Source organism: Larimichthys crocea, chromosome VIII (genome assembly GCF_000972845.2).
Source record: "Larimichthys crocea isolate SSNF chromosome VIII, L_crocea_2.0, whole genome shotgun sequence".
Classification (NCBI taxonomy): domain Eukaryota; kingdom Metazoa; phylum Chordata; class Actinopteri; family Sciaenidae; genus Larimichthys; species Larimichthys crocea.
This window is the reverse complement of record NC_040018.1, coordinates 29,147,755-29,166,300: the sequence shown is the minus strand read 5'-3', so window position 1 is coordinate 29,166,300 and position 18,546 is coordinate 29,147,755. Positions and strand designations below refer to the sequence as shown.

The 18,546-nt window shown below is 41.2% G+C and overlaps 1 protein-coding gene across 3 annotated transcripts in view; it reads right to left on the bottom strand.

Moving 5' to 3' along the window:
• Window positions 1–18,546, bottom strand: part of cemip (cell migration inducing hyaluronidase 1) — a 190,680-nt gene that overhangs the window by 92,777 nt on the left and 79,357 nt on the right. For all 3 annotated transcript variants that reach the window (XM_027281343.1, XM_027281344.1, XM_027281345.1), the window contains exon 2: window positions 8,947–9,132. In XM_027281343.1, coding sequence (XP_027137144.1) covers window positions 8,947–9,001 — 55 coding nt within the window. In that variant the 5' untranslated portion in view covers window positions 9,002–9,132. The remainder of the gene's footprint in view (window positions 1–8,946; window positions 9,133–18,546) is intronic.

The window sequence follows — 18,546 nt, the reverse complement described above, 5'->3', positions numbered from 1 at the left end:
GTGAATTATAACAATGACAAACAATGGTTCCCCGATGGTGCACTCCTACACCAAAATTGCTGAGTCCAACCTCACCTCCTCCATGACCATCTGTTACCACTGCCAAGGACAAGGGCAGACAGCAGCGTGTCGCTGTCTCTGCTGAGAAGGTGACTGGCTGCAATCTGCCAGCCCTCCAGGACCCGATCCTGAGGCGAGCAGGGACAATTGTGTCCAAGACTTCTGCTGCTTGACTTCAGGGCGTAAGGATCTTTATGAAATCAACATCACTTAGAGAAGAGGTGCAAATTTTGCAATAAATACCGACCCACAGATGAGGAGACAACCACATAATGATGCTTTATTTCTTATTCCTTACTTTGTTATAGGTTGCGGGAGATTGCAGAACACTACTAAACGGTGGGTATAGCTAATGTTGAGTAAAAAATAAGGAGGTATACTACACTTATAACTCTGTATGTTGTATGTGTATGCTTCATCTAAAAACAGGGAGATAGGGAGGGATGTGTTGCGGATATTGATTGGTGGTTACAGTAGCCAATAGCGCTGAGTGCGTGTTACACCTCCACTTATATTTATTGCAGCTAGTACTATAATCTGGTGTCTAGTATACAGTCTGGCAGGGAACAGTAGCCGGTCGGTCAACATTAGTATAAGCCCCAGAGTGCAGGATCAGTCATCGAGAACTTTTTTGTTCTTTAGAAAATGATAACCTCTTAATTTCCATAAAAAATATTTAAAAAATGATATTTTTGTCATTCTTGGACCAAATACTGGAGTGGATAAAATATAACTGGTCAAACAATATCTGAACAGATATGTGGGCAAGTTTTTCCTCACTTGAACCGAGGGTCTAAGGACAGAGGCCTCAGAGGGTAAATGTATTTTGTGACTTTGGGCTATACAAATAAAATTTGATTTAAATTTAATTTGAACAGGTAGTTTAAACCTGGACTGGATGTATCACCATCCTTTTCATCCTTCAGTGTTGCAAACAATAGGAATTAAGTTTACATTGATTTTTCTTGCAATCCCTTTCCATTCATCTTCATTGTCTGCACTTGTCACTTGTTGATTTCTCTGATGTACCTCATCGATCTGTCTTATCATCCCATCCTGATTCATTTTATTGGTTTCATCACTACTGGAGATTTTAAAGGACCTCACATGAATAAAAAGTATTAAAACAATAAATGTAAATATGAAAGGATTCAATGGGTTGGACATTGTGTACATATGAAGAACCTTTTTACACCTTAGTTGGATCTTTCAAGCGTTCTTAAGGTGACATTCTTAGAAATTTGAGAAATACAGGCTCAGGTTTTCAGAACCCAGCCTGACATCTGCTTGGCTTGCTTTGGTCGGCATACGTTGTGAATGAACACAAATAAATCCCTGCATAAAGATGAATGAACTATGGACCACAGTTTTAGACACGTTCTTGGTCATCCATTCTAAGTATGCACTATGTTTTCTTAACAACAAAAAGAAGAAAATGAAGGTTTTGCTGCAGCACTGAAAGGATTGAAGGTGGAAGTCGGAGCACTGCACTGTATTTGTGTGTATGAAACAAAACAAAATCAGTCTTAACGATACATTTTCTAACAAGCTGAAACTACTTACTGTAGTGCTTATATTGTTCAGACATTTTGTACATTTTCATTTACATATTTCCTTCATTCTGACTGAGGATAGTCTCTGTGTTCATTAGATATCATCCTCATTTGCTTTTCAGATTCTCTTTGATGTATTCTATCGCTGTTTTGCCTTTTAAGGACCCAGTTTTCACATGGCATTGTTAAATTTTCACTTAATAACACAGCAAAGCAAATCAAACACCATTCAGACAGCGGCTGTGCTCTACGCATGGTAATGTCTGTCATCGCTTTGCGCAGACCGAAATATCCCCGTAAATATCGAATCGATTGCCGTGAAATTTAGTTGAACTTGGGTCAACTGATGGTGGTGATCCTCTGATTTGGTGGTTGAGTGAAAAATATCAAAAGCTATAGCGTGCATTGCCTTCAAATTTGTGGTGTGCAGTGGAATCCTGTATCCTGATGAGTCTTACACTCAGCAGGTCAAAGATACCCAACAAATCGCGTCTTCTGGTAGCTTGTTTGAGCAACCAGGCATCGTTCAGCCCATCTCAGCTCTGCCCATGTTCTACCTCTTTGCCTATTGTCAGACCAGCTGGGAGGAGGCAGATGCAGGACTGCCAAGAAGGCCGTGGCCACCACTCTAAAACCCACAATCTGACAGTCCCGCCTGATTTCCATTGTAGTCAGACAACACGTCGTACAAACTAACTCTGCTTGAGCGTTACCAATTACCAGTTTAATCTCCAGCACTGGTTCCAAGCCCGAACTGCTGCAGTATTTCTGTACTGTACCTCTCAGAGATTACCTGCCAATCCAAAATGGGGCAGCTATGGATTTATGAATGATTTATGAAACTGCTGGAGAAGTTTATTCGCAGACTACACATCAGCCCAATAATGGGCTCAGGTATGACAATTTGTGATTTCATCCCGAAAGTAGAAGAAAAATTGACTTTCCAAGACAATTTTCCTAAACCGCTGAAGGAGTTTATAAAAACTGTTGAAATTAAAAGTCACTGTTTACAGCAGTTTACCGGGGAGGAACACAACATCTCACATTATTACTTCCACTTATGCTCCTTCGGCATGATGTCACTGCATTCCTGTGTCTTAAACCGCAAAAAGATTCAGGCCTGTTTCAAAACCTCCATTAAAAAAGCCAACGCGCCTCAGATTGAGATGCTCTTGTGGTTGTGATTAAGAATGATTTGCTTACAGCTAGGAAAGCCTCTGTTTGCAGTAACAATAAAGCTGCAATAAAAAGAGCCAGTGAGAGAGATGTGTTACATTTATAGTGGAAGAACTTTTTCCAGTGCCTTGAGCACTATTCCACCAACACACACACACCTGCACGCACAGAAGAGCCAGTCAGTCGTGCATTGCTTGGCTGGATGCCTGTTTGTGCGACTGTCAGGAGAAGAACTTTCCCACACAGTTGTGTGTGTGCGTTTCTTTTAAAAGTCAATGCATATGTTTACTAGTATGTATGTGCATATACTTCAGTGTGTGTGTGAGGAGGTTGTGATGATGCCTTGATGTGGTAGAAAAAATTGATTGGGTATAAGTTAATTTAATGACAAATTACCAGTGGTAATTGGTTTTAATGGATTCTCATGATTAAAAACGACCTTGAAGATCTGCTCTGTTCCCTGTATCATGTGTGTGAACTGGTTCTATCCAGTACACGGAGACACTGGGACTGACCCATTCAGATATCTGATCTGGTGTGTTATACAATACAAAGAATACTTCACTGATCAGAAACTAAATAAAAGCAGATAGTACCCTCTCAGTGCTGATCATCTTTTATTCTCTTCTTCATCAAAGTGTAGAATGACCAGAGGTACACATGTGTTCTTCATCACTTCACAGAATCCCTAAATGACCCCTTAAGTTCAGTGAGGACATGACACCAGCTCTGTCTGTCTCTCGCTCATCCTGGGAAATGAATTTGATGCAGGGATTAGTATCATTCAACACCTTCACAGCTGCAAATCCAGGAGCTGATTGTGGCATATTCCTTTGACACCGTGGGTGATTACTGTGCGTCACGTTGTGCCTGTGACAACTGTGTAATGTTAAATATAAAAAGCTGATGATCATTTCTAACTGTTTAAATCAGGGGTCTCCAAACTACGGCATGCGGGCCACATCCGGCCCGCCTGAACAATTGGAGTGGCCCACTTAACGATCCCAAACAATCCCTCTAAACATGGCCTATTTTTCAAAATTGCATTTTCCTATTATAAAATATCCACACTTAATGATTAAGCTTGGCATTCTAATTAAAATCTACCTTATTTACGAACTATTTACAGTACTAGCTAATTTTCATCCCCTCACACAATGGTATATTCCGACGTGACTTTGCTCGTGATCAACTTCCGCGCAGTCTGCCCGGGGGATTCAACTCGGCGGGTCAGGGACGGCCGCACAGTGCGGGAGGATCCCCTCGTGGGACCTCTCCCCGGCGCTGGCTGGCCTCTGCCCTCTCCGCGACTGTCGAATCTCAATTTATCGCAACTTTCACTTCCTCCCGCAACAAAATTGCAACAAAAATGTAAAAAGCACCGCAACTTTTAACGCAATTTTTTTGAAAACCTCATGCAACATCAGGGATTTTAGGCCGCAACTATTTCAAAAAAGGCCTGTGAAATCCTGGTGGGACTGATATCATTTCCGGTTATAGACTGACCCCGGCCCCCCATCACAGAAAGGCAAGTTGATGTGGCCCGCACCGAAAAAAGTTTGGGGACCCCTGATCTAAAGTGTCAATTTCTGTTTGTGCTGAAACAATCAGGAAATAACTCATTCAATGGTTATGTCTCTCTTACTCCCTTCATCTGTGTGTGTGTGTCTCTCTCTCTCAAACCATAAGATACAAGTCAAAGGAAGATAAACCATGTCACTATTTTACAGCATAAATTGCGAGCCAGACTCCGATTTAGAAGCTGGGTTCATAAAATAAACAAAGCCTGAACACAATAGGTAGATTGTCAGAGTTTAGACAGAGTCTCAGTTTTCATTTCAGGTTGACGGTGGACATTTGACCGGTCTGATCGTCTGATTGGTGGCCGCAATGTGTGTTTTTCCAAAAGATCAGGATCTGGTTTATTTTCACTGCATTGCTGTGCAGAAGCCAAAAACGGATGACACCCACTCGAATGAGAAAGAAAAACATGTGTTCAACATTCCTCTCTGAATGTACCCTCAGTCATATTGCTTTAATTAAAGTTGTAGTTATGCATCTTTGTCTCTCGCTCTAAAATCAGGTTTGCAGCAGATTGTCCCTCACCATGAGCCGGGTTCTGAAATTGTTCCTCGCCACTGTCTCCAAGTGCTTGCAAATTTTGAGAATTGTTGGTCTCTGTACATAATATTATAAATATAGAGTACGGTGTAGACCTGCTCTGTATTGAAACTTCTCTTGTGATTTGGCGCTAAAGTGGATGTATTGATAATCCTATTGATCATTTTGCACAGACTGTAGCTTGCAAACAAGGAGATAAATATGTCTGTGTGTAAGTGTGTGTGTGTTGCAGCCCTGCTGTGTAGTTTGCAACATAGAGTACAAACAGAGACAGAGAACATTCATACGAGAGAGACTGTCGTGTTTGTGGCTCTACAACTGCTGCAGCCAGCCTGTTATATGAACCTGCACACGAGAGCTGCTCTCAGGGCGGTTGAGGCAAAGTAGTCAAATACAAACATACTTTTTAGGATTATGCAAGTTCACCTTGTTGAGCCGCGTTTTGTAATAACGGTGCATTTTGTAATAAACGTCCAAAATGTAATAACTTTTTCATTTCATTTTGTAATAAAGACGCATTTTGTAATACATTTTGCCGCATTATGTAATAAGTTATTACATTTTGACAAGATTATTACCAAATGCAAAAAATCTGCAATTTACATAATATTCTCTGTTAATGCAACCTTTGAATAGTGTACTGATAGTAATTGCTAAGTACTGCTACTAGGCTAATACAGTGATACTAATAATAGGCCTAGCTTTTTACAAATACTTTAAAGTAAAATAAAATACAATTAACAAACAAATAAACTATGCTTTAGAATTGTTATTACATAATGCACCGTGTTATTACATTTCCTAGAAAATAAAAAAGTTGCAAGTGCATTTTGTAATAATCTTGTCAAAATGTAATAACTTATTACATAATGCGGCAAAATTTATTACAGAATGCGTTGGGGCAGTTTATTACAAAATGCGGCAGTTTATTACAAAATGCGGCTTTATTACAAAATGAAATGAAAAAGTTATTACATTTTGGACGTTTATTACAAAATGCACCGTTATTACAAAATGCGGCTCAACACACCTCATTGCATTGGAGGTGAATGTAATTTAGCTTGTTTAATTACTAGTTATTTGCATTCCACATACATCACCAGCAGTATCACACACGTGCACCTACCTTCTGTACTGTATGTACTTAATCAGTCTGAAGGAACGGAGCTATGGCATCATAAACACCTCGTGCTGCATTCAGGGTGTTTTCAGGGAATAATCCATCATGGTGCTTGACAGCTGCTGCTGTTTACATACGGAGCAGATGCTACAGGCGCTACACGTTTGGGTACACTTCACTGCAGATTGTGCGACTGAAAAAATGTACAGCGATGACTCAAACGCAAAAAGAGCAAGCCCGGATGAAGTGATGGAGACTGCAGAGCAGAGAGAAGTAGTGCAGGAATCAGCTGGTAGAAGTGCTAATCTTAATGGTCAACATCGACTGAGTCACATTCTATAACAGACATCCCATTAACCAAACAATGAAGCATTGTCTGTGGATCCTCAGCCTGATATATCGTAGCTCTCTCCGTGCCACGAGAATCCATTATTGCTCAAAATCTATTCAAGTCTGAACTGAAATTAATCTCTGTGAGGCGCACAGATCTGCTCTGCATATTATATGATCTGTGCTGTCTATTAAAGACAAGATGAAAGGATAAGTCCAGTGATAGTCTGTATTTGTCTGAATGTCAACAAATCCCATTAGAGCACACCGAGCGATGAATTAACACTCCTAACAAGAATCCTGACACGTTTCCCTCTGTGCCACAGAGCTTCATTGTTATCAAGATGATAATTAAAAGCAACTCAGTGAACCACACTGTTACATTTTGAGCAACATTTGCTAAAAAACTACAATGTCCAGCTGTTTTGGAAAATTAATGAGCTTTTTTTTCAAAGGAGAATATATATATATATATTGGGGCAGCTATGGATTTATCAGGATTGTTGGAGGTTGATTTGTGCTGCCTTGGAAAGAGCTAGTTCAGACAGACAACTCGAGCTGCACTCCATACCTGCAGGTCTGGGAGGGGTTTGAGATAATTGCCCATCAAAGTCTCTATGGTGAAACGTCTCTATGGTGACGTCCCTTAGTTACACTGCTATAGGAAGCAGGGAGAGCTTCTCTTCTTCTCTGTCTCTCCATCTAAACACATTCCTGTCACATGAGTTTTTGTGCTTTGGATCATGGCTACACCAACTCACCAACTGTTGGGTTGTGCATGATATGTTGTTCATTTTTCATTGTTGGGATGTGGTGAATGTTTAGAATTTAGTGCACCTGGGTGTGGTTTTTGTCAGTGGAGCATGGAGACGCTTTTGGTTTTCAACCTGCTGATAATTCGACAAAAATCAAATAAAGGGACTAAGTTGAACCGAGTTGACTCCTGCGTCCTCTGGGCCAAGCCTGGTCGAGTTCAGGCAGACAAGGTTGACAAGGTCTGCTCAAGGTTTCTGCCTCTTCAAGGAAGTTTTTCCCTGCCACTGTCACCAAGTACATCTATTTTCCGATTGGTCTTTTACACGGTGGCAAAGAACATTAAGGAAGTGTCGGACAGACACAAACCGTACTGTATATCTCCTTCTTCAGCAGAATCTCAGGAAAACAGTGCAAAAAAACCCCAACACATCTCTCTATCATAAACCGTTTCAGAGATATTCACAGATATGTAAAACTTACGAGGCGGATTAGGTGGATCCGCCCAATCCATCTCCAGACAGTTAAATAGCTACAGAAGCATGGGAACCTTTCTGGACTACACAACGAAGGAAGCCAAATAAAGTTTTTACATTTCCCCACAAAAAACGTGACAAATTGTGTCCCGGGAGATAATTTTTTTCCCCGGGACAGCTGATGAAAAAACAGAACAATTCTGGGAAAACTGGACGAGTGGCAACATTAGACTCAAATAGAACGCCATGAAGCAGTTCTTCCTCCGTTTCATGGCAGGTGGCAACAAATGACCACTATGTTACGTGCTCAGAAACGTAGGTGCTGATTGGCCGAAGAGGAGTCCTGTGTATCTGTGCTCGATTGCTCTGCCTTAACTACCTGGATGTTTGTCACAGAAAATTAAAATTGAATTATGAAAACTGAATTTCGAATTACAAAGATTCAGTTTTTCAATGCAATGATTATATATAAATGATTCAAATTCAGTTTCTGGTGGCACATATCTCAACCCATAACAGATGAGCACCCATAACTTTCTTCGCCACTTGGGAGTGGTCGAACAAGCCACAAAGACAACATTGACATATTTTCTGCAAACACGCCTGTTTACACATTCTGCAGACACAGAGTAATATCAGTACAGTATTCATTTGTGTTTGTGTCTTCCTGATCAATGGACATCCAGCGATGTTTGATTCTTGTCTTTGTTCTTCTTAACTCCTGAGGAAATGTCAGGCTCTTTAGCTGCTAAATGCTGCAAGCAGCTTGTCTCTAACTGTGTCTGTGTGCTGGTTGGGGCTCAGCAGGTAGGGGACGGTGGGTTTGTCGGATATTTTTAGTTGCCTGCTGCTGTAATTTAAAGTTAAACTGATGAGAGCAGCAACAATAGCAGCAAGCTGTCAAACAAACACTAACACGCTGTTTAAAGATTTAGATTTACAGTCACACATACTGTACTTTGTCTCTGGAGAGGAGTTTGGCATCAGGCAGATTTCACAGCATGCTCAGAGTCCCTGTTTACATGCTGAGGAAAGTAAACCACGCTAACCATGTTCATGTAATGACAAGGCAAGGAGGATTTAAAAAACATGCAAAACACATGTTTGAACATTTAGCCACCCTTTTATTTAGAAAGCTGAATTTGCATCTACGTCGTATTTTTGCACTTCTGAAATATGGACGCCTTTAGCCGAAATTGTTGTTAAGTAATAAGTAATCAGATTACAGATCAGATTGCAGATTGGCAGAATCTGATTACAGCCTGCTGGACCGACATTTCCTGACATGTGACAAGTGTCTTCACAGGCCAAAGAGAAACTAAAGATCAGTGAAAAAAGAAAAGAAAGAAGAACTCACCTGCTTGGATGCTGGGGAGCAGCAGCGCTGCCAGAAACACACTCCATGTCTTCATCTCTCTTAGCCTGCCACTGACCGACTTCACACCTGAGGCCTTCAAAGGTTGCTTCAGACGTCCCAGTGGGCTTCAGAGGGGGCTTTCAGAGTTGATGTGCCAAATTCACAGCGGGAGGCCACCGAAGGCACCTAGGAGAATCACATAGAAATGCAGAAGACTCAGCAAGACATGTACAAATAAGCCATTCTAAAAAGGTGGACTCTGGCTGACGGTCTGTATTTCTGGACAGCCGTGTCACACAGTGAATGAGTCTTTCAGAGCACCAGCTTTAGTTCATTTTAGTTCTGTTTTCAAAGATGGTGACCCAGACCATTGCAACATCACAAAGGTTTGGGTTAGATAAAACCAAACAGCGCCGAGGAACACTGTTCTTTTGTTGTTGGGCCTTCACATGATCAACAGACACTTTGACCTGCATGATCATGTCATCCAGTCAGATACCGAACACTGCAGCACTGTTTCTTTTGGCGAGCAGAGTCCTGCTCTGACCCTCACCACAGCGCTCACTTCGGTTATTTTGAGAGTGGTGAGGCTTATCTTTATTTTAGACTTGTACTCAATGTGTGGAAGGACGTTACACTTTAGCTTAGAGCATTGTACAGTCATACACTCGAGTATCTGGTTTCACATGTGAGATTTTTATTTTCAAATTTGTCATCACAGTTTTAGCAAATAATCCAATTGACATCATTTCCTGTCATATTTCAACCTTTTTCTCAATCTGAATAACTGCTATGAGTGTCACAGTGAACAGCAGTAAAATAACCAGATGAATACTGAAGGTCGCCTCACAGCGAGGATGTTCTGTGTTTGAACCTGCCATGTTTTCCATTGTCTGCATGGCTTCTCTCTGGGTACTTCCTCCCACAGTCCAAACACATGGAGGGTTAGAGGTTAATTGGTGACTCTAAAGTGTGAATGTGTTTGTCGGGGCGGGTTGTCTCCATGTGTCAGCCCTGTAATGAGCTGGCGACTTGTCCGGTGTCAGCTGGGATGAGCTCCAGCCGCCAGTTACCACGATGAGAATAAGCAGTTATGGAAGATGAATGAACGTATGAATAAATAGTGAAAGTGACAGTGATTTGTTTGTTGGTTTGTTCGTTGGCTCGGACTGAAAGTGGTCTCTACTGCAGATAAACAAGCCAAATAAATTGGATCCTCAGTTTTGTCACTAAACATAAGCATCATGTTGTCCTCCATTGTCCAGAAAGTTGCACTAACCCAAACCCTGTCATCCGTTTTTGGAAACACTCACAAGTCTGGAAAGTCTTGCTGTGAAGCTGCCAAGCTGTCGAGTTGGCAGCAGTGGCTGGAGGTTCTACCTACACCGCAGAAACAGAGTCTGTGACATGTTGTGGCATTTTGCATTTTTAATTACTCATTTAAGGACTTGACAATGTTTACTGTAGATAAACTCATTGAACGAAGATTCTCCTACCATCGTGTGACCTCCAGAAAGAAAACGTCTGAATGGCTTTGCAAAAACTGTGCAACGTTCTGATGTTGGCTTTGATTACATTTAATTAGCTCGTGCTGCCATGTGGAGAGCTCAGTGAGAAGCTGTGGGCATAAAGGAAGACTGATAATTAATCATCGTTTATTTTATCGTGTAATTAGCTTGCTGTTTGACTACTGGAGACAGAGTTGGTGGGAGTTTCTCTGCGCAGTCAGACACATAGTATGCTGGCCTGTTTGCCATGCATGTAGATACACTGTTCACACCAGCGCTGTCTTAATGGCCCAGACAGCCTTATATTTAATTCAGTTTGTTAAGTCCACATTATGCTGCAAATGCTGCTTGTCCCTCTATGATGCTTGCCAACACACTTCATCTCTGTCCAGATGTCTGCTGTTTATGGAGGCAAATATGCTCTGCAGTTGATCTGGCTGCATGCATACGAGTGTGTGTGTGTGTGTGTGCAGGTCAAAGCTGCATAGTAATCAAACATTTCTTCCAGATAATCCCCTCTTCATACTGGAATCGTATGATTATCTACTCTAGCAGCAGATCAAACCCTGAGCTGAAGCAGCGGCAAATAAATGACAGATTATAATTTTCTTTCTGGCAAAGTGCCCGTTTTAGCAAATACATTATTTCTGGAGGTTTTTACTTTTTCTGGTTCCAGTAGATTTATGCAGCTAAATGGCCATATGGAGATCATCGTGTTTATTCTAATCCTCTGTTTCAAAAGGGAGCCCTGGTGGTGGAAAGGTTCAGAGAGGTTTAGGTCCTCCAGGAATCCAGAGAAAACGAGGAGTAGCTTAATTTCACAATAATTCCCTTTCATCGGAAAATATCTTATTTAGAGATTGTACAAAGCTGATTGCTGTCTTTAGGTATTACCCTGCACCTGGACAAACAACATCCAGCAACAAACAGCGTATCTCATACAATCCTCGAGAGGCGAGATCAGATCAAATGAAAACGCCTGAGATAAGATGAATATAAGTGGCAGCGCTCTGGAATTCCTCTGCTCGCCCTGCTCCATAGAAAAACGTGGTGAATGCTGCCTTCAGTTGCATTATGGGGTGTTTTCAGATACAAAATGAAATATTTCTTGCTACATGTCAACAAGAGTTTGATTAAAGAGTTTTATTTTGGTAGTTTCGACCACCACTTCTATCAGTTAGGATCAAACTGGACGGGAAGTAATTGATCAGCTCTTAGAACACACTGAAATCCAATAAGGTCCAATAAGAAACACTGGCTAGAGTTATCCAGATGATCTGAACAATTTTATTTGGGAGGTCAAACCGAAATTAAATGTCAGTTCTAATCTCTTGTTGGAACAGGAACAGTGTGCACAAGCAATAACAGTCAGAAACAGGATGTCTGTAAACTGTGATGATTGTTTAAAAATGATATTACCTTCATTTTCTCTTTCACTTTTTTTTTTTCTTTTCGTCTGATCATCAGACAACTCATGTTTCATCCAGGTGGTAATAAACTTTAGTTTCCCTTTAATGCACCTTGATGATACACCTTAATCTGGCGTTGGATCAAATAAATAAGATAACCCGCACCATGCTGTTCAGTTATTGAGAAATAACACACCAGCATGCTGCGCAAAGAAAAAACAAAACAAAAGACATCAGCACATTATCGTGGATTATAGTTTATTTCACTGAAAACATTTCATTTCTACAATAATGAAGCAAAATAGACATATTAAGGAATCATCACTTCCGTATGGTAACATCCTGCACGGTGACCCTGAAAGAATAAGAACAGGTTCAGATATCACGTTTGTGTTGTGTCATCAAACACTGTAGATGTTCTTCACATACATTCTTGAAGCCTTTTATGTGAAACACTTTGAACCTTCACTGCACTAATTCTTTGACTTATCTCTACGACTGTGAGATCTGTTCTCTAAACTCCTGCAGGAACTGAAGTGACCCACACATCTGTTGGTGTGGAAGTAACTGTGAGACTGATTACAGGGCTGTTCAAAGTAATTGTGCTTGTATTCCCATTGATGCATTATGAATGCAATTGTCTCATGGGGGGGGCTCACATGTCTCCTTCTCAGGACCAAAAGGCTGCTGACTTGGCAGCGAAAACTGGTTCAGTCCGTGAATTCCTGGCTCACTGTCAGCAATGCAGCTGCACGAGAATACATAATACTATAGATCGCTGTTGTAAAACTTATTTTAAATTTTGAAAACAGAAAGGAGAGAATAAAATCAATCAACACAAAGCTTATTAATATTGTAATTCATGTACAACAACATCCTTAGGTAGGTAAAGCTAACTCAACATCATGCAGAATGAAGCATTTATGTGTTAAGTGTTTTATAATATCATAAGTTCCAATAACGCTTGTAGTATTACTGTATACTGAACAAAAATGTAAATTCAACACTGTACAAAGTACACAAGTTTTCTTTGGGGTATCAAAGCCATGTGAAATCCAATCACATGTATTCTTTTAAGATAAAACTGCACGTCACAGATTGGCCTTTTATTGTGACAATCCAAGACACGAGTGTCACAATCGACTACACGCTGCAGTCAGCATTGTGATATGCTACACCTGTCAGGTGGATGGATTATTTTGGCGAAGTGGAAGTTGGCAAGAAATCTCGTGGAAAAATGGGAGCAAAAACAAAAATAGAGGTCATTCCTCACACAACAATTTCCATCACTCTTCATGTGCACGACTCAAGATGTGACGGTACAGTACTGTGCTGTTATTCAAATTTCAACCATTGTCAATACTGGGTATCTCTGAAGACTATGTTTAAGCTTTGTGTCTGTAATGCGATGGAAATTTCAGTCAAATGCATGAAAGCGAGATGTGCTACACGCCCTGATTTACACAGTCTAAACTTTTGTCTTTCATAGAGAACACATCACTTCCTGCCTTTGGCATTGGGTCTGAATTGCGAGGCGTGAAACAAGAAGTCATCTGTAGCGATACTGGGCTACCATTTGTATGTGACTCAGTGTGGAAAGACAACACAGGACACAGTAAACAAAGAAAATAGCCCACTTGTGCCCATTAGAGACCTATGTCTGAGTCAATTTGCACATCCACTGACTTCCACTGCAGTTATATCGGCTTCTATAGAAAACCCAAAAAGCTAAGTGCAATGCCTGATTACCCCACAGAGAGGATCACTGGTAGTTATTTCTCCATGATGGCCTGAACTGTATTTATTTAACCAGAAGAATACATCAAATTTAAAAGGGAAAGACAGAGAATGAAGGCACAAGCAGAAAGAGAACAGGACTATCCTTAAAGTCAGTGAACTGCAGCTGAGTGAGGGGGAAAACTTTTGTTGTAAAGACTGGGACCTGTTGATGCCAGACTAGGAAATTCTAGACGTGTCCACAGATGATAGTGATCCCAGCTGTGTAACCGAAAGATATGAATTTGCAGGGCCTGATCAAACTGTAGATTGTGTTTGACTTTTTCCCAACATCAACTGGAAGAATAAAGAGGCCACAAAAAAGAAACAATAATATCTGGTTATGCGTTTTCCCTGACCCACTGTAATCTGATTACAATGGTAGCAGAGAGAATGATAACTGTGTTGGATATGGACATGGAATAGTTATTTTAGCTGACAAGTTTCCCCAGATCCCAACGTACGTGGTACAGCGTGCCTTGATATGTTGTTGTTGTCCTAATCTCTTAAAACTCTGCAATGGAGTTGGTCGGTGTAAACTTTAGTGGCGTGACCCTTAGAGACTCAGAGCCCTTTGACATTGGGAAGTTGGTAGTTGTGTTGCTTCTTAATGTTAAAAAGAATCGAGCTGATCTGGTCAGGATGCCTCCTGGCTGCCTTTCTGTGGAGGTATTCTGAGAATGTCCAACTTGAAGGAGACATGGAGTGGACCCAGAGCATCCTGACATCCTATCTGTTCTGGGAATGCCTCAGAAAAAGATGGAGGAGGTGGTTGGAAAAAAGGAACATGCAGGCTACGTGGCAGAAAATGGATAAAAGCGTGGGTTGCCCATACTCCATTAATAATCCTATTTCCAAACTACAGAGTTCTGTTAATGGTTGAAGATGCCGCCTTCTTCATTATGCTACCGGATTCTTTCAGCATTCAATCTCAAGCCTGATCTTTATGTCACATCTGCTACATCTGCTTCGAGCATTTAGAAAAGGTTCACAAAGAAAGACCAGCCGCTCCGGAACTAGTCTGTAGCTTATAAAAGGAAGCAATGAAAGACACTAATATGGCTTCTCCATTTTTTGGCAGTTTCTTTGCCCCGTTTGTGTTTCTATTAACTCTCTGGAGTCGGGTCAAGAACAATACCGCTGTGAAATAAACTGATGATTATGTTTTATTTCTCTGACTCACTGCTCTTTCACCAACACCTCCAAGACAAACCTTCAAGTGGGTAGCCCTGTAACAGAGGCCATGCTGAGCCGACACACAGAGTGAAACCAAGTCAAGCCAACAAAATGTGCATGGAAATGGGAAACAAGTGAAGCATTCTACCGACCGAATATTTTTGCCATACTGTATTCATAAGACATTCATATGAGTGGAAGGAACCTTCATATGTTCCTATAGTTTTGGTCAGCAGAGCTAACTTGTGTTACCGCCTTAATCTCATCGTCTCATCATGACTGGGATTACTGCTGTGCATTTAAACATAACCACTGATGATCCCTGCATGAGAGAAATGTCCCCCCTGTATAGCTTTGGATGGTGAATGAACAAACTCATTTTGGTTGGATGGTTTGTCAGCTATTGTTGTTTTTGTGTTTACCTACAACCAAAACCCCTCCACCCCTCTCCACGCTGTTTGAAGTGTGCACACCTGACCTTTTCATGAAGTAAATGCTGTGTATTTGTTCCGACTGTCATGTGATCCAATTAATGGTGGAGAGAGACAAAGACGAAAAGTCCAGTGCTCTCAGAGATGACCCTGAATATACTCATTAAATCAATCCTCACAGATCAGACACGAGCAAAGGTGAAGCATTCAAACATCGTTCATGAGAGCTGTTCACTGTGCTGTCATACACAGGTCAGTAAGACTTGCCAGGTGGCAAGTTAGTCTGTAAGACAGGAAGAACGTTTGTGTTTGTGTGTGAACAGTGTGTGTGTTTTGATATGAAAACATCTGACATGATTCAGGACACACACTCCAGCTTCTCAAGACACTTTCTTTTTATTTTCTGAGACCTTATGGACCAAAGAATTCATTAATTAGCCAAGAAAAAATTAATTAATCCACAATATAATTAATTCTTAGTCACAAGCTTTACAGCGCCCTCCTGCCGGACCTCGCCACTTCCCGGGGCCGTGGACTTATTGCAACTTTCACTTCCTCCCGCAACAAAATCGCAACAAAAATGTAAAAAGCACCGCAACTTTCACCGCAATTTTTTTGAAAACCTCATGCAACATCAGGCATTTTAGGCCACAACTATTTCAAAAAAGGCCCGTGAAATCCTGGTGGGACTGATATCATTTCAGTTATAGACTGACCCCGGCCCCCCATCACAGAAAGGCAAGTTGATGTGGCCCGCACCGAAAAAAGTTTGGGGACCCAACAACACAAGTATTTCAATGACTGTCTTATAAATGGTTCAATTAAACAGGTTAAACAGGAGCACAAGTAGAGAAATGTAATATTATCAGCATACTGACTCATTAAAGTAAAGTTATTCATTTACTGATAACACAGTCAACAATCTGTATTATCGTCACGATATACTGTAGTTATGTTAATACCATCAGACAGGTGTACGAGCATAAATGAAACATTCTCAGGTGTCAGCACGGTTTTACACACCAAAGCCAGAAAGAGAAAGATAACTCAGCGTCAACACGTGTTACTGTGCTTTCACTTGTACTGAAGGCACTATAAAGTGACCAAAGAGTCAGCGACGATGACCATGGCCAAGTCTGTTCAAAACAATCGATGCACGTTTTTTTGTTCCAAGAGGAGGACTTTAGTCTAACGGTAAGGATGTGAAATCATCTAGATAATTTATTCAAATCAGTATGCACATGAGCGCAGTGTGAAAAGCAGCCTTTAATCATGACTGACAGAAAGACAAAACACACTGTGCACACACACACACTCATGCAGACACGTTATGCATGTTCATGTCCAAAAGTGACATCTCTATTGATGTCATATTCCAAAAGAGTGTAATCAGTATGATGAACTATTATTATTATTGAGCTGCGGTGGCTTATTTTATCACCCTCACACTTCAGTAAAAAACAGTGACATTGAGAAATCCATTTAGAAAACTCGGATTTATGTGAGAGGCAGCGTGCAGGGCTGAGGCCATACGGTAGCTCATGTGCTTCCTTATTGGACACTTTATGAGCTCAGAGACGGAGAAATTTGGAACACGAGCTGGCACTGCTGTGACAGCGCTCACACACACACACACACACACACACACACACACACACACACACACACACACCTCCTAAAAAATGAACCTCTGACAGAAATTACCGCTTTGACTGCTCAACCCCACGGCCTGCCACACATGCAGTGACACACACATTTGCAAGTGAAGTGAGGGTGGAGGACACTCTCAAAGATGTTTTTATGACCTCCACAGTAACAAAGAGTTACAATTAATCTCCTGCAGAAACAAGCATTAAGTCCATGAATAGTATGTAATAATATAGCTCTGGGGAAGTACAAAGTGTTGGGTGGAGCTCTGTTAGCTGCATTAGTAGCAGCTCTGTTTGAGGTCTAGCTAAACACCAGACATATGTAGGTGAAGGAAATCTGCTGACTCACTTTTTCCAAGCACATTTGTGTCTGAATGCGGATTTATTTTGATCCCCGTCCTGTCTGCAGGTAGCAGCCTCGGGAATAACATGCCGCTGCTGCTGGAGATTTTGATGTCAGGTTTCCCAGCTGATGGGATGTAGTTGCAGCTGATGGGAAAACCGTTAGGGGTCACTACTGCAGCAACAAGGTCATGATCCCTCACTGACTTCCCACCACATACTGCCAATTGCGCTCCATAGAGCGCCAGCACAAGATGGAAGCGGATGCAGAAACAGGGCAGCACGGTCATCCTTAGAACTACTTTAAAACAGTTTTACACTTTTTGTTTGTGGTTTTAGGCAGGGGTCTTCAACCAGGGATGCACAACCCCTAGGGGGTCCGCAGAGATACTGCAGGGAGCCAAATTTTTGTCATAATAACTGACAATTTTCACCAAAATAATGGTGACTGTGAGGGTGCAGATGATTTTGCGATGATGAGAAAACTACAAACAGTGAACTCCAATTGCCAAAGACGCACAGCTCATTTAATAACCAACAATAATTATGCATGGACTTTTTAACAATCATAAAAACATACAGGCTAATAACCCAGTATTGAGTAGGTTAATAAGGTGAATAAAACTGAAAATAAAGATATAAAAGTTATTATGGCCAGGCTTAAAAGAATTACAATGTGGGAGTCCCTGTTCTGTTTGTCTCTTGTCCAAGGGGTCCCTGGGCTAAAAAGGTTGAATATTTTGGTTTTAAATAAAATAAATGGTTTTAAATATTAAAAAAACCTTCACGCAAAAGAGGTAACGCCTACCTGGCCGTGCGTGGAGGGCAGTGACGTATAGTTTTGACATCACGACCTTACAGTAGTGTGAGCTTCTCTGTGGATTGTGTTTCATACTTTCAAACCTTTTATGTAGATGACTTGGAGTTCTATGATGTGCTTTAACAAATAGAGAATGTATCCCCAGTAGGCCACAAAATTAAGTTTTATTCCATTTTAGATCAGCAGTGCATGCACACTCCCATGTGCTCCGATGAATTGTCATTAACTCTAAACTGACGGAAAATTGGGCAATCCAACGACTTTACGTCATTTAAAATGTCAGAACCCATCAACTCAGGCACACTGAAGGACCCCCTGCTGCTGCATGTGTGTTAAGCGGCTGCATACTGGAGTGATGAACCTACTGGTCAGACGTAACATTTTGTTGTGCATTGTATGTAATTTGGCACCTAACGGTAACATGTGATGGTTCCCACTACCCTGGCGATGTGGTCTCTTGCTACCTGCCTGTCCTTCCCCGGTTCCCAC